The sequence below is a fragment of the Stenella coeruleoalba genome, assembly GCF_951394435.1.
Source record: "Stenella coeruleoalba genome assembly, chromosome: 1".
Lineage (NCBI taxonomy): Eukaryota > Metazoa > Chordata > Mammalia > Artiodactyla > Delphinidae > Stenella > Stenella coeruleoalba.
Window position 1 is genome coordinate 130,163,692 of NC_137169.1, and position 18,230 is coordinate 130,181,921.

The window sequence follows — 18,230 nt, forward strand, 5'->3', positions numbered from 1 at the left end:
TTAAAATATTCGTAGGTGTATCTGATATCCTGCTTTTTTTTATGTTTAATTCTCTTTTTGTCAGAGAATATTGTCTGAATAATTTTAATTCTTTGAAATTCAATAAGATTTGTTTAGTGACCTAGAATATGATCTAGCTTGCTAGACAAGGCCATTGCTAAATCATGTGGGTCAAGTCTTCCTTGTGTGTTACAGTTTTACGATGTGGAGGATATTTAGAATCAGGGTATTCTGCCTCTAAATTCCAGTAGTTTATAACAATTATTTTGCAACCAAGTTTTCCTCAGAAATTTTTAGATGCCTGATGGGGGCAGCAATGCTTCCTATTGAAAATAACTAATTTAAAGAATCATGGGTTGGATTCTTCTCTCCTCTCCGTGTCAGCTTGTATTTTTCTCCCTCTTTCTTAGCTCTGTAGTTCTTCCAGGCTACTTTGTAGCAATTTCATTCTAAAGCATCACCTTCCACTGGAACCCAAAGGTCTGGGGGAGCTTCAAGCTCCCAATGGATTCATCTGAGGTTAACCCAACCTGGAGCCTGGAGTCTCCTCAAATGTCCATCGATGAAAATTCCCAGGAAATTCCAGTTGCCTCTCAAACTATGTCTGAAGTGTTAATAAAGGACCTCAGTAACTTGACCCTCAACCCTAGTATCAAATTGCCCTTCATTCTACCACAATGTCTACCTCAACGGACTGGGCGGTTACTTGGTGAAAACATAGCCTGTAGGAGAGGGGTGAGGACCATGTTAACTGATCAGAGAGATAAGATGGAGCAGCTGATTCAATCTATTAAAAAGCACTACTGCAAAGGAGTTTCTCCATCTGACTCTCAAAGAGAACCACTGCAGAACGACATTGAGACTCCCTCAAGAGTGCAAAGATTTAGATGTAGCTGTCGTTTTTGCCGGTCTCATAGAGATCCTTCTGAGGATAATTATGAGAATTATTACACCAATAAGTATTACAGTAATTATGACACGGAGTCCGATGAGCCATAAACCTCATTCTTGTACCATTTTTTCTTGCTGGTAATTTTAGGATCATTATGAAGCAACTTGGGAAATATTGTGTACCAATATTTTGATAACCTATATTATAAGTTCTGGGATGTCTTTTTTTCTTGCATCTCTTTTCTACCTTAATACAATAACTTATAAGGAATCTATGTAGCTTGCATTTGAATGACTTGAATATACTTTAGTTCCACTTTGTGAAACAAATTAACTTGTGTGGAAGGAATGTGAAGAAAACATTGGGTGGATTGGCCACAGCATTGTTAGAACAGCATGTTGAATTGTAATAAAAATTTTTGATGTCCTATTTCAAAAAAAAAGAAACATGAATATTACAATTATTTCATCAATTAGGTATTTTAGATTTACTTGTTCTCAATCCTATTTAAACCATCATAAAATGTGATAATTATTAATTCATTTTACTTTAGTCAAATGTTAAAAATGTAAAATTCAGGATAAAATTACTTAGTAAATTGGTGTTTTAATGTAGTGTTCTGTCTCTGAATATGTGTGTGTGTATGTGTGTGTATGTATGTGTGTATGTGTGTGTATGTATGTGTGTATGTGTGTGTGTGTGTGTATGTACACTAGTATATGTTAATCATTGTCCTTATTGGATATTTTGTTTTTTCTTTCATTGTATTCATCTATATTTGCAGAATTAATAACATCTGCACAAGAACTGCAAAGAAATTCCTTCCTCATATTTATAACTTTGTTTGTGATGAAATTGATGTAGATCCCTTAAAGGAAGTAATTACTTCTTAGTTTTTATCCAAGGGAATGTGGCCTGAGCAAGTGTCTCTTGATTGGTGGTGGTGGACGAAGTGTGAGCCCTTTGAAAAAATCACTTAATAATGGTAGCTTTTGAGGTAGCAATTTCGACCACCTGCACTGGACCATCTGGACTCATCATTATTTCTGCTCTGTGAAGTAGGTTGTCATTATGGTTCACACAAACACATTTCTGTTTTTTCATAACTAGAACAGTTCACCTGGGACAAAGAATAGGAGAAATCTACTGTACAGAAATCCTTCATGCAGAGAGGATAGCTTGATTAAATATTATTAATGGAATTTAAATTTTTTTCTCTTATTTTTCTGTCCAACAAATTCTGTTCCTATTTCCTTTACTGATGTAGAGGACTGTGATTTGAAAAGTCACAAACAGTTCATCCCTTGGTTGAGATAAGTACACCTTCATAGCTTGTTGTATCAACTTTGTACTCATAGAGTTGGTAATAACTATTTGCAACTGATTGATAATAAGTGATAGACATTTTTTTTGGTAACTTTCTCAAATTTAAACTACATAAAGTAGTGTAAGAACAAGGTCCCTGGTGAATATATAAATTATTTTTTAAAATATAGGTTCAATTGAACCACTTTTTCTCAACTTCTCTAATAAATCAAACAACCCAAATCAACATTATTATGTCAAATTCTTCTTTGCACTCCAATAAATATCAGCACATTCCACAAAACCAGTTAGTAGTAAAAGTATTACTCCTACTAAAATGTACTTTCTTGAGGGTTTACTTTGTGCTAGATACAATGTTTTATTATCTAATTTAATTTAATCTTCCCAATAAAACATGGGTTGATGCTATTTCTAGCAAATGGAAGACCTAGAAACTGTCTCAAAAGTTTCCATTCTTCAATAATTCTATTTTTTTCTCAAAGAGTAGAAATTAGTCTAGTTTAGGAGGTTGTGAGTATGAAAAGTATATCCAAGGAAGTGATAACAGAATGTGCAAAGTATGAACGCAGCCTGGCTTCTTTACTGGTCCGTAAGGAGATCTATAAACGGTTAGAGGATAAAATTCAAAGAACACAATTACAAAGAGTGAAGCTGTGTTGATACTTAGGGGCAAAATCAGGGAGGGCTTTGCAAATGACACTGAGAAGTCTGGACTTACCCATGAGAGCATCAGGGAACCACTGAAGGATTTAAGGCAGACAAATAATATCCTTATAATGCTTAAGAAAATGTTATTCTGCTTTTATGCTTAACGTATTATAAGACTGTAAGACTGCAAACAGAATGACCATTTATGAAACTGACCCTATATTAAAGTTGCTTGATGGCCATGTCCTGCATTTGAATCATAGAATCATAGTGTCTTTTGTGGTTTATTATAAAGTAAGATTTAACAATAACACCCCAGTTTCTGGATAGGAGATTTGACAATTTCTGTTTGTTGCTTTGTCAAGAGCTTAAGTAACCTAGGAAAAATTTGGAGGGCACTGCAGTTTGAAGACTTTGGATAAATTTATCTACATTATACTTCTTCCTCTTGTGTAGAACTCTATGCTGTGACCAGTTTCTGCAATACAGCTTTCTTTCAAAACATCTTTCCCTATGAGAATTTAACTATGTGAAAGTCCAGTTTTCCTCTGGGTCCATGCCCCCATTCCTTTAAGGAAGAAAATCTTTCCCACTCTCCTTTATCTGCTTCCTGCTTGGGGAAGGCAGCAGGCAAACCCTACTTCGTCCAGCACTGTTGATTGTGTAAGTGTGTCTGTTCTACAGCATAAAGGGATTCAAGTCTTGTCCCCATTTGCCTGTGCTTTGTCTGTTCTTACCACCTGACCACACCTATCAAGCCTCTGTGTTAGTGGAATACTTGTAAAGTCTTTCCAGTTATTTTTCTGGGGCATTGCTCTCCATCAGGAGGGTAAATTGTGACTCAGTCTTGGCATGATTTTTGTAGCTTTGTCTGATGTATACCACACAAAATGTATCTAGTTTCAAGCAGCTGTGCAGATTTGTCCACTTTTTGTACATAATGTGAGTCATTTAATGGAGATAAGAATTTGAGAGGTATAATTAGCACTTAAAACCAAGGCATTACACTATTCAGAACTTTTCCCCCCTATACTTTCAATGTCTTCTTTTCCACTGTTTTCTTCTGTTCAGCTTACAGACATATATAAAATTTCTCTATCTGAAAATCTTAGTTCTATATTGGCCTTGTGATCCTACTTTTCCATCTTTCTTCATTATTTCATCACCAAGATTCTTCAAAACATAGTGTCAGGCTTCCCTGGTGGTGCAGTGGTTGAGAGTCCGCCTGCCGATGCAGGGGACACGGGTTCATGCCCTGGTCCGGGAAGATCCCACATGCCGCGGAGCGGCTGGACCCATGAGCCATGGCCGCTGAGCCTGCGCGTCTGGAGCCTGTGCTCTGCAACAGGAGAGGCCACAACAGTGAGAGGCCCGCGTACTGCAAAAAAAAAAAAAAAAAAAAAAAATCTCAAGTATCCTCTTCACACAGAATTTCACTTTCAGATGTCTTAATCACAGGCATCATTATTGCTTATGGTTTGCTCAGCAGAAGCCTTGAGAGGTTTTAAAGGTTATATTTCTAAAGCACTGCCTCTGTTTGGCTTCTGGTACAACGTATTCTGCCTTATCTCCTACTATCTCTCTTATCATTAATTTATAATCCCTGGATTGAAAACTTAACAATATGCTTTCTTTGTTTGCTTCTTACATATTGCTACATCCCATGTTCCTCCCTAAAACCTTTTTGTTATCCTGTTCTAATGCACCCTTCACTTTTGAACTTGTTCTCTCCCATGTTGTCAAATACCATCTCTTTGTAGGTGATTTTAGATCACTTATTTAGCCCATAGCATCTTCAAAAGTTTTGTCCTCTATATCAGAGTGCTTACTTGACAACTCCACTACAAAATCCACAGATATCTCTTTACTATTCCTGTCTTTCTTTTCTCGATTACAGATGCTTTTCTTCAACCAGTCATTCAGGAAATAAACTTGTGAGCTATATTTAATCTTTACTTTGCTTTACTCCTATTGCCACAAGTTCTAAGGTTTGTATTTTTGTACCTTTTGTTCATTTGTTTGGTTCCAACTCCACAGCTAATGCCTTAGCTCAGACTCTCATTTTCTCTTCTCTCAACTATTGTCATATTTTCCAAAATTGTTCCTCTGCCTCTTAAATTTCTTTGTTTGTCCTCTCCATGGCTGCCAGGGTAATCTTTCTAAAATGCAAGATTTCCCATATTACTCCATTGCTCAAATATCTTCACAATTTCTTACAGTATAAAACTCAAAACTGTCAGTGCGTTGTACCTTCTGTGATCTGGGTGTTCCAAATGCCCAGGACTTTAATTGCTTTACCCCAAACCTCTCCAATTCAACCTTATCCAAATTTTTATAGTTCTGCAGGGCACCATATTTTGTGGCTCAGGTGATTTTGGGGGTTATCCTTCATTTCAAAAATGACTTTGTTTACTGACCAGCAACCTCTCATCCACCAGCATTCAACTAATTTGCTACCTTTCCTGAACTCGTCAAATGAAATGATTAATTTTTCCTTTGGGACCTCACTATTTCCTGTACATTCTACCCCTAAAACATCTAGCAAATTTATTTATTTTCATATCTGTCTCACTCTATAATCAGTCAAATGAGTTCAGGCAGTCAGTCAGCAAATATTTAATGAGAATTTTCTTTGATGGGATTAGGGTCTATGAAGACAAGTAAGACAAACTTTTGGGAATCATAATCTTAAAAGTTTTTTTTTTTTTTTCTGCACTACTCAAAGGATCAATCACACGATTGTAGCAGACTTTAGAAACATTATATCTATATCTACCTATCTGGAAGATTCAGTAAAATTGATTAAATTGGTAAATAATTAAATGATTTATTGGCAAATAATTATATTCGTAAATAAAATAACATGCTCCCAATTTCTCTATATATACCTTAATATTCTCTACTGTTTAAGGTTAGTTCCCACCATGGAACTTTCCTCAGTTATTTCACCAGGTCTGGAATCACAATCTAGCTGTGCTGTCATCTGTGTTGTCTAGGCTTCTATTAACATTTCTAAGTTTTTGGGTAATGATCCCCATTTCATAGGCTTATTGTGCAGACTTGGGGAGATAACTGTATGTAAATCTCAGTTCATATTAGGTTCATAATACATTTTTTGTTGCTTTAGTTCCCAAATTATAAATTATAAGGTGTTTGTTCCACCCATTGTGGCCATTAGCAATTTTTTCTTCTATTTTATTTCTATGAGTATTTCTTAGTTCTATGAATAGCAAATTTACTCCTAGGATGACTAAACTTTTATTTCTTTACTCCTACCATTGTCTCACACAGTGTCTTATATTTCAAGGTTGCTTAAGTTATTTATTTGTGGAATGAATATATTTAGTCTACATATGCTAGCCCCTTCACTTTATAAACTACAAGCACTCCTATCATGGATACACACAGACACAACTCACACATGTAAGGCTCCTGAATAAAGAATTCTTCTACTGGATTATGAATTCTTCCACTGGCTTGGGAAATCATTTAAATTTTTTTTAATGCTTATTCTTTTTGTTAATAGGAGGGAGAAAATCGTGTTCACATAACAAGAAAAAAAAAACGCCTAAAATATCCAGAAAAATTTAATCAGGAAGAACAGGAATTATACAAGGAATATATAAAATTTTATTTAAAAATTATAGAATAGAAATGGAACAAACAGAAAGATATACCATGTTCCTATATGAGTATGTAGATTATCATAAATATGCAGTTGTTTATATCCAGATGGGGTGATGGAAGTTGGAGAAATAGAGCATTCTGGTCAATTATTAACATTGTTATACAGTGTTTTACTTCTTAACTTTATTTTCTAAAAAGAATAATTATGGAATGTGCTGGGTTGTAAAGCAATGCATTATGAAAATCCTCAAGTAGAAGCTAAGCTACAAACCCCTGGAGATGTAATAGAAGAAAAGACAGCACAGGGGTAAATAGGACCACATGACCCTCAAAACCTTTCTCAAAGAAAGTAATACTATGATTTTATCAAGACTCAAAGATTGTTCTATGAGCCAATAGCATTGCTATCTAAACTCGTATTCTTTTCTTAAAAGTTTATACCAGTGAAAACTAAGTTTAAATTTCTCAAACCTGAAGGATGAAAGTACTTTCTTTGCAAAGAAATGTCCCTCATACCTTTAAGTTTATATAGAACTAATAAAAATCGAGTTTTGAGGAGCAAGTTGGCCCCAGGAATAATATTATGTAATTGGGTATCCTTTTAGCCATGCCACACATTTTCTAAACTTTTATATATATAGACTAAAGAGTATTTCCTTTTGATTCAGTCTCTCACTTCAAATTTTTGACCCAATAAAACTTGTTTAAGAAGAGCGAAACTAAAATATATTTCCTACATAAGACAAGTTTAGAACGCTAAGATGTTCTTAGCCTTAGATGTTAGAACGTTAGATGTTAGAACGCTAAGATGTTCCAAGGACAGTTTTGTTTCCAGTTTAGAATTAACAGCTCATGTACAATATGATCAATCTCTAATAAAATTAACACAGTATCTTTTTCTTCTTAGATGAAGTGTTTCCCTTCTTCAGCTCCTAATAAGCAGAGCCTGCCCTCTGAACAGTTCTGTTTCACTTCACTAGGAAGCTGAGTGGTCCCTTCACACCCCAACTTAAAGTCAGCCACCATGGTCCCCAGGTCCTAATGCAGCCCTGGAACAGCTCCTTGAAAGCGAATGAACATCAAGTATATTCATAACAGTTCCAACAAAGTCCCGTGAATCCACTTACATTGCTCAGGCAACACACTTTAAAAAGGAGGACTTATTTTTAGTACATGGAACTCCCTCTTTTTCAAAGGATCCATACTGAGTGGGATCGAAGTAGATGAAAAAGAGCTTTCTTCTCCCCCAACTGCACACTTCATGCAGATGCAACACCACAAAGATTATGTTTAAAATGTTTTCTAAGTGCATTTTATGAGTATTGAATATAAAATGTTCTTTCTTCCTCGTTGCAAAATCACACCACTAGTGCTGTTCCTATTCCATGACTATTACAATTAGTACGACTACTCATGCATTTAGTATGCGTCTGCTGCCACCGGACACCACTATCACAGTCATCCTTTTAAAAACTGGTAAGCTGAGACAAAGAGGTTAAGTACGACAGAAAAGATTACACAAAACTGGTACACAGCATCTCTTTAAATCAAGAGAGAATCAGAAAACATGATACAGAGATTGGCCTTTTACTTTGGTTCTTCACAAGTTGGCCACTCATTTGATATCCATAAATATCAATGGAGAACCAGCTTGCTTTTTGGCTTCCAAATGCATTCAGCTTCTCTGATGGGTAGTTTGGGGGTATTGCCACCCTACTAGTGCCACCAGTGTAACTGTGCTGTGTACAATCTCCCACTTAACTCAAGATGAGCTTTTTATTTGAGAGAGAGAGAGAGAGAGAGGGAGAGAGAAGGATCTCTAAAATAGTCTGAATCAGTAAACCCTAGTAATAGTATTGTTTCAAAAATAATTATGTCCTTTAATACTTATGAATACTATGTTCCAGTTTAAAAAGCAGAAAAGAAAGAAATGCAGCTTCCTAGCATTTAGAAATTACTAGATGTTACCATGCATTTTACTTTGGTACAGTAGGTATGAAAACCTAAGTGTCACAAAAACTAAGGCCTATAAATATCTACAAACTAAAAGGGATTTTTGTTTACATATTAAAAATAATAATGCAGTGTTAGCAAAGATATTTTTTTACAACCAGTGATGAGTGTATACAGATTCATAATATATTGGTAGAGAAATTAATTCAGTTTTAGAAACATTTTAAGAAATCTGGTCATAAAGTGGCTAAGGTTGAGCAGTTTCAATGTAGATTACATGTAAATCACAGTTCTAAATTACTACCTGTATAAACTTTGATAAACTACTATACCGCTCTAAAATGGGGATAATATAAACTGGATCACAGTGTTGTCTTAAATATCCTATGCACCAATTTATGTAAAGCAATACATATTTTACTGCACACCATAAGAACTAAATGTGAACTTATAATATTAACAATATTTTATTGTATAATAATTAAAACTTTTAAGTAATTAATTTTTCAAAGACAATAGGCAAAATACAATGAAAAGTTATCTTTCTGTAATATATTCAAGGAAGCCTAAAAGAATAATTTTGGCTGTACAGAAACGTAGTTTCTTTACAGCTTCTCTCAAAAATAGTAGTCTAGGTATGCTAGTTTTATTCATACATCCAATAGTTATTTTACAGCTACTATGTTCCAGGCACTGTGCTAGGCTACTGATAAAGATTGGCGAACAGAAAAAAATAGTCTCTGCCCCACGGTATCAATAGCCTATCGTTTGGGTCCAATTATATGGTAAAAATAAAGACCATTTTGTGAGTTATGTTGGTAATAGGAGTCTAGTTACAAAAACAGCAAGAAAACAGATAATAACAATGCCATAAAGTAAAACAATAAAAGCTCTGATGATTTTCAATAAGTTCCTACAAGTTACAGCTAGGGATAAAATAAGCTTCTATAATTTCACAAGTATTTCATTTACAATTGAGCATATGACAATATATATGCAAAGAAGCTATTCAACTAAGACTGGTAAAATAAATTGTAGGGGCAAAAGAACAGATAATGAAATAGGCAAGAAAAGAAATATATGGCCTTAGAATTGAACCTCTTTCTAGAAACCATAGAAGAGCCTAAAGAATTATTTTAATAAAATAATAGTTAATATTTTGTAGCTGCTTACTGCATGCTATAAAATATGCAAAGCTATATGTATGTTTTATGTCATTTAATTATTTCAATATTACTGCCACCTTATACATGAGAACATTAGAATTTAGATGGTGTTGATAATTTGTCCAAAGTCACAGAACAAGTCATTGCCAGGACACGGGACTCAAATCCAGACCTTCATGTCTCCAAATTTCGACCACTCATCTGCTATATTCTATGGACTGTGATTGAAAAATTCTGGATCCTAAACAATATCTCTTTTTAATTAAACTTATTCTCTGGTGCTTTTCTTTCTTTTCTCTGGATAGTATCTAGCTCAGACTCAGGAGACTGAATTAATTTATGAACACAATAAAATTGAAAAAAGGAGGTGAATTAAATGACAGGAGAAACAGCAATCATATGATGATGCAAGTCACTATGTATTTTATTTCTGAGTAATTTTATTACCTTTATTAAAAAAAAAAAAAAAAACCCAGGGAACTCTACTAGAAAATTACCAAAAGGTCAGGTGACAATTGACTATTTATCATTTAATTACTCTACATATTTTATGAATATCTATTATTGATATTAACCAGTGTTTAAAATTAAAGTAAAATATGTGAATTAAAATACCCTTTAAAATCGATTTTCATAGAATATTATAGGAAATACAGAAAAAAATTATGAAAACCACAAAAAATTGCATATTTAATAATTTCTTCTATCCAATCAGAAATCTATTATCAATTGTAACTTAATTGTCTTTTTAAATTTTATTTATTTATTTTTGACTGCGTTGGGTCTTTGTTGCTGCGCACAGGCTTTCTCTAGTTGTGGCGAGCAGGGACTACTCTTCATCGTGGTGTGCGGGCTTCTCACTGCGGTGGCTTCTCTTGTTGCAAAGCACGGACTCTAGGCATACGGGCTTCAGTAGTTGTGGCTCATGGGCTCTAGGGCACAGGCTCAGTAGTTGTGGCTCACAGGCTTAGTTGCTCCACAGCATGTGGGATCTTCCCAGACCAGGGATCGAACCCGTGTTCCCTGCATTGGTAGGCAGATTCTTAACCACTGTGCCACCAGGGAAGTCCCATAACTTAATTTTCAATTTCCTTTCAACCTTAATTAGAATTGGGCTGTTGGAGAAATAATTATCCATCAAACGCAAAATTATAGCAACATACTATGCCATGTACAATAATTATGCTTTTTTGAATTATTTTAAGGATTCATAAGACTCTACAAACATAAACATGAAGGATGCTTACTATTCAGTAGAAGGAGAAAAGAACAGGCAATCATCTAGCAAGCCTGAAACATTCAAGAACAGCTTTCAAATTGTTACCCCAGTGTCACAGAACACCCTTTATCTCTGGGCCAAAATCATCAAGATAGATTTCAGTTACTTTGGTCTCAGAAGCCACAGCCTTATCTGAGAATGGGTATGATATATGCTATGTAGTTATACAGTCAACATTTGGCTGCATGATCTGACTCAACAATTAAAACAAGATAAAATAGCAGAAACCAGAGGCAAACCATCTATCTGAAACTCATATGATACTATATATGTACTTATATATGTGCATATGTGTGTATATATTTACAAGATAGATACAGGATGCCCCTTGACATGTTTCAAACTCTAGTACAGAACTGTTTAAATCACTAATCAGCACATTTAATCTTTGATTGGCCAAGGATCAGCAGTATGGCTTCAGGCATGTCTAGAGATAAACTCAGGTTTGCAAAGAACAGTTGAGAAAAACCCTGTGTGTATATATGCTGTTAAAAAATGCTGGCACTGGATTTTAATCTAGTACAACACAAAACACTCGTACATTGTTGGTGGGAATGCAGCCACTGTGGAAGACAGTATGGAGGTTCCACATGATCCAGCAATTCCACTCCTGGGTATTTACCCCAAGAAAATGAAAACACTAATTAGAAAAGATATACACACCCCTATGCTCATTGCAGCATTATTAACAATAACCAAGATATGGAAGCAACTTAACTGCCCATCAATAAATAAATGGATAAAGAAGATGTGGTGCACACACACACACACACAGGAATATTTGCCATAAAAAAGACTGAGATCTTGCCATTTGAGACAACATGGTTGGATGTGGAGGATATTATGCTAAGTGAAATAAGTTAGAGAATGACAAATACTGTATGATTTCCCTTATATGTGGAATCTAAAAAACAAATGAACAAACATATCAAAACAGAAATAGAGCCATAGATACAGAGAACAAGCAGGTGGTTGCTAAAGTGGAAATGGGTTGGGGGGATGAGTGAAATAGGTGAGGCAGATTAAGAGGTACAAAACTTTCAATTACAAATAAATGTGTCACAGGTATAAAATGTACAGTGTGGGGAATATAGTCAGTAATTACAAAATATCTTTGTATGGTAAAAGATGACAACTAGACTTATGGTGATCAGTTTGAAATGTATAGAAATATCAAATCACTATGTCGTATACCAAGAACTAACATAGTGTTGTAGGTCAAGTATACTTCAAAAACAAAAAAACCAACAAACATAGCAAAAAGGTCAGATTTGTGGTTACCAGAGGTAGGAGGTGGGGGGAAGGGGGATTGGATGAAGGTGGTCAAAAGTCAAAAGGAAAAAAATAGAAAATCCTGCCACCATGGATTTTAATACAACACAAAAGCAGTTCAATTATTTAAATGACCATTTTGTCATATTTACACACAAGCGTTAATTGACCTAAAATTTAGGTGGATTAAACCATTTTAAATAATGTCTATAAAAGCACATAATAGCATTAAAACACAGTTCCCCAAAATGGAAGGCCTTACAATAGCACATTCCTACAATGAGGAGAAAATATTTGGAAGGGATGGGTAAGCCTTGTACTATATTGCATACCACCACTCTGAAGTAGGTTTATCTGGACACGCAAATGCTTTCACATGTGAATCTTAGCTTACTTCCTTTGAGAAACAAAAGTATATAAGCAAAATCATTGCAGCACCTTCCCAAATAATGCAGTATTGCTCTTGTAGGCTTCCTCCTTGGAAATATTCAAAAGTTGCTTTGATAAAATCCTAAGAAGTGTCAGGATAGTTTCACTGTGTAACTAGGTCACATAAAGTGATGTATTTATCACACATAAACCTGTTTTTTATTCTCCTGTCTCACTCAGGCTACAACCTCCTCTTCTAAAACCTGCCTTTAATTTAGCTGGTTTCTCTAAAAATTGTCTTGGTTTTGTTAATATTTATTTCCTTGACTAAGAATTCCAGGGGAGAGGCAAAGATTTCAAGCTGCTTCCAAGAATCTGAAAATTAACAGACATTATTACATTTATTATAGAAACTGAGATCACTATGCTTAGAATTTCAAGTCTTTCTCAGAAGAAGATGATTTGATTTTGGCATGAATACTGCTGAAAAAAGAGAAGATTAGTGTATGTGATTATAAATCTTAGAGTCAATGTATTTAAATAGACTCAAATGGATAGAAAAAGATGGTTATTTTGTGAATATCAATATATATACCTTTAAATTATACTTTAAAATATGATAGTCTGTGGAGACACTAGGTTTAACAAAGAGAGCATTTGCAAAGTAAAATAAAAATTCCATTTGATTACAAATACAAATCTGCTATTCCTTGTCCAATATTCTTTGAATATCCTTTTAATGTTCTCTCACATTTCCACTTTAGGAATTATGGCTTTCTCGGGTAAAAATAAAACAAAAATACCACTTTTCATGGTGTAATCTGCATTTTGTAATATCTATTGATGTTGAAGGTAGGTAGACTCTATGACCTAGCAACTCTATGCAGTAATGAAAATGGTTAATCTCCAGCCACACCGACAAACTGGGTGAAACTTATAAATATGTTTAGTTAAAAAAAAAAGCTAGGAAAAAACCTACATATTGCATATTTCCTTTTATATATATTTTTAAGAATGAAAAATAAACTATAGAGTTAGAAGTCAAAGCAGCAGTTAAATTAGCGAAAAAGAAGTGGAAGAGTAGTGAGGAGAGGGTAGAATGAGGCTTGTGGGGTGATGGAGGTTTTATAACTGATGATGGAGCTGTTACACTTGATGTTGTCATGGTATTTACCTAGTTGTATTCATGTTGTAATATTTCTTCAAGCTGGAAAATTGTAAATTATGTACTTTATTCATATTATACTTCAATATACATTTTATGACATTTTAAGGAAAACAATCTTTAATCCTTGGGGAAGGAAAAAAGAAAAGCCTTTTCATACTTGGTAAAGCAATGTGCATACGACGTGGATAAGGCAGGATTGACGCCGAGGCCTTCCAAGGATGCAGGAGTGAAAGCGCCTGGGCCTTTCAGGGCAGCTCTGGTGGAGCCCGACATGCCTAGACTACTATGCCTGTGACGTTTTGCTCGCTTTCTTCCTGATTATTTAATAGTAAGCTTGATTTGGAGGTCTTTCCAGGGATTTTGTGACTCTCCTAACATCCTTTCTGAATCCCTTTCTGCTGAAACTTGCTAGAGTGGATTCTGACACCTGTAGCTAAGCAACTTGTTTATTTTAAAAATTACTTTGATAATCAAACTGATGATCCTGTAAAGGTTTCTAGCTTTAAAACTGTCAAATAAGCATTCCCACGTGTTCTTTCTCCCAAGTCAACCAGTAAAACCTGTGACCATTTGATGACACTTGGAAGTGAATACTGATGTATCGGATAGCTGCAGTTCTTATGAAGAAGAAACTATTTCGAGTTGCCGAATGTCTAGTGCAGGGGGCCGGGGAGGGGGGGCGGATCTGGAACTGCTTGACTAAGAAAAGGGCCTTTCTCTCCCGCAGAGGCTGAAACAAGGCTGCAGATTAATTGTTGGGTCCGAGGAACAAAGATGCAGAACAGGGTGACGCAAAGTAACTAAAATAAGTATAAGTATCTTTGCTAACATAAGCATTAAAAATAGGAACAGAACACATTAATATTGAGTTTGGGACAGAGAGTGCTCGGGATTTAAAGGAAAAAAAAAAGGTATTTGGGATAACTCAAACTGATCTGCTACAATTTAGACATTACAAAAATAACCAGATCCAAATGAATATAAAATTAGCTATGAATCAATTATAACTTCATTTTAAACAAAGAAGTTTTTGAAATGCAAGATTAACGTTTACCATATATTTTAATTTACTGCTGCTCACTTGAGCAATTGTATTGTTTACCCCTTGACCAAATTATGGTTATTGCATAATTAGAGAATCATGTTCAGGTCAATGGCAAAATTTCATTATTCACCAAATGCAATTCTGTTTGAGTTTTATGTCTTCCAGGATGTTTAGTTAATATGGAATTCCTGAGGGTGTTTTTAAATATACTTAAGTGTATCTCTTTCTATTTCATGATGTAGTATTACTTTATAACTTGTATCCATAGAATATAACTTTAGAAATCCATTCAAGCCATAAAATTGGAAACTAGAGGTAATGAATACAAATGACTTTAAGTGCTTTGGTCACATGGCACAAACTGCAATCTGCATATATTACATTAAATTACTATTATGGTAAAAATTTTATGTAGTTATTGATTTTAAATCCTGTCTTTATAAAATATTCTGATTCAACCCAGTGAGGTAGAAACTTAACACACATTTGTCTCCCAACACTGAACTAAACATGTAGTAGTTTAAAAAACAGATAATGAGGGCTTAGGGTGTCACTAGTGAAATATAGACTTAAACAAATTTTGTGACGAGAAGAAGAAAATCAGAAGGGAAATGGATCAAATAAGCAGAGGACTGACAATGTAGAATCCGGGTATAGCTGGGGAGGTGGCTGATTTTAACAATAGCAAATGTTCATTTCTTTAACTCAGATTACTAAATATCCTATGTTGTGCAGGCTATTTCTATGTAATAGCACATTTTCTTACCCCAAATCCTTTTATTACTTTCATTGAGAAAACTGCAAGAGTGTTTTGAGATAGCATATTTATTGTGTGTACCACTGCTGACATTTGTTCACTGGGATAAGCATGTTAGTAAATTGTTTCTCTATTGATATTTGTTCTCAATGAAAGTTTTTGATTTCTTTTCTAATGTATAATGCCCTCAGAGTGTCCACTGGATATTAAAATTTCATCTTTTGAAATTGGCAAAGTGGTTATTTACACTTAAAAAGTAAAGTTTGTCTCTGAGGGCTTTTTAACAACGTTTTTGGTATTCTAACAGTATGTATAGGTTTCTACTCAGCTGGATATTAGCTAGCTTATGATTATTATAATATTATTTAAATTCAATGAGCAATTTATTGAAGTAACTCACAGGCCTCCTGGAAACATTAATTAATTTCACTTCACTGTGATCTCTTTTCTCAGCAGGTCATGCATTGAAACTTGTCTTCAAAAACAGAAAATATGTAAGAAGTATTTACGTACATAAGAATATCGCATGATTATTTTTAACCAAAAGGTTATTTTATAAATTAAAGTATGTACATTGTGTTTTTAGACATAATGCTATTGCACACTTGATAGACTACAGTGTAGTGTAAACATAATGTTTATATCCACTGGGGAACCAAAATATTCATGTGACTCCCTTTATTGCAGTATTCTCTTTATTGTGGTGGTCTGGAATGGAAACTGAGTGATTCCTGAAGTATGCTGCATGTATACATAATGAATTGATTACTAGAGTCAAGTTAATTCACATATAATGCCCTCACATAGTTACCATTTTTTTGTGTGATGAGAGAACATGAAATCTACACTCTTAGCAAATTTCCAGTATTAAAAACAGTATTATTAACTATAGCCAACATGTTGTATTCAATAGTTTAGATCTCTAGATGTATTCATATTACATAACTGCAAGTTTTTAACCTTTTACCAGTATCTCCCCATTTTCCCCACCTCCCTGCCTCTAGTAGCAATGGGTCTACTCTCCAATTCTATGTGTATTTGTAGGTTCTGCATATAGTGTGAGATCTCACAGGGTTTGGTTTTGTTTCTGTATCTGGCTTACTACATTTAGCATAATTTCCTACAGGTTTAGCCATTTTGTTGCAAATGACTGACAATTTCCATATCTTAAAAATTGTAAATAATGCTGCAGTGAACCTAAGCGTGAAGATATCTCACCAAGGTAGTGATTTCATTTCCTTTGGGTATATACCACCAGTGGAATTGCTGGATCATATGGTAGTCCTATTTTTAATTTTTAGAGGAACCTCCATACTGTTTTCCGTAACAGTTATACCAATTTAAATTTCCACTAACAGTTATCAGGGTTTCCTTTTCTCCACATCTTCTCTACCACTTGCTGTATCTTGTCTTTTTGATAAGAGCCATTCTAACAAGAGTGAGGTGTTAGTACATTGTAGTTCTGATTTGCATTTCCCTGATTATTAGTGATGTTGAGCACCTTTTCATGTACCTGGTGGCCTTTGTATGTCTTCTTTGGAAAAATGTATATTGAGGGCCTTTGTCCAGTTTTTAATCCAATTATTTGTTTTGTTTGTTTGTTTTTGCTATTTAGCTGTATGAATTCCTTATATATTTTGGATATTATCTTCTTATCCGATGTGTGGTTTAAGAATATGTTCTCCTGTTCTGTAGCTTGCTTTTCATTTTGTTGATTGTTTCCTTTACTGTACAAAAACTTTTTAGTTTGATATTGTCCCACTTGCTTATTTTTGCTTTTGTTGCCTGAATTTTTAGTGTCAAATCCAAAAAATAATTGCAAAGATCATGCCAAAGCATTTTTTCCTATGTTTTCTAGGAATCTTATAGTTTCATGTTTGCTGACTTATTTTTTCAGATGCAAAAGAGTACCTAGTTTTCCCAATACCATTACCCAGAGACACTATCCTTTCCCCATTGTGTATTCTTGGTGCCTTTGTCAAAAATTAGTTGACAGTATTATGTGGGTTTATTTTTGGACTCTATTCTGTTCCATTGTTCTGTATGTGTATGTGTGTCATATGTGTGTCTATATGTATTTTTATACCAGTACCACACTATTTTGATTAATACAGCTTTGTAATATAGTTTTAAATCAGGAAGTATACCTCCAGCTTTATTCTTTCTCAGTGTTGCTTTGGTTATTCAGGGTCTTTTGTGGTTCCATACAAATTCTAGAATTGGCTTTTCTATTTCTGTGAAAAATGCCACTGGGATTTTGATAGAGATCGTGTTGATTCTGTGTATCACATTGAGTAGTAGAGAAATTTTAACAACACTAATTATTCCAGTTCATAAACACAGGATGCCTTTCCATTGATTTGTGTCTTCTTCAGTTTCTTTCATCAGTGTCTTATAGTTTTCACTTATCAGATCTTTCACCTTCTTAATTAAATTGATGTCTAACCACTTTATTCCTTTTGATACCATCATAACTGGGATTTTCCTTTTATTTTTTTTTTCTTTCAAAGGCAGGTCAAGTGAAACAGTGGGAGTGGAGAAAGAAACAAAGAAATCTGTAATTGGCTGTGATCAATAAATTGTAAAAACCACTGCACTTGGACCAGCTGGGATCATTTTCTTGATTTCCTTTTTAAATATATTGTTTTTGATGTAAATAAATACAACTGATTTTCCTTTGTTGATTTTATAACTGTACTATAAATAAACTGTCATTTATTCTAACAGG

General features: G+C 34.4%; 1 protein-coding gene across 1 annotated transcript; it reads left to right on the top strand.

The window, feature by feature from the left end:
* Positions 1-504: 504 nt before the first annotated feature.
* On the top strand, positions 505-999 carry LOC307191143 (developmental pluripotency-associated protein 3-like; the record flags this gene model as incomplete). Its single annotated transcript, XM_079930919.1, has 1 exon — positions 505-999. One exon carries the CDS (start codon positions 505-507, stop codon positions 997-999), a length of 495 nt encoding a protein of 164 aa, XP_079787045.1.
* Between the last annotated feature and the right edge of the window lie 17,231 nt (positions 1,000-18,230).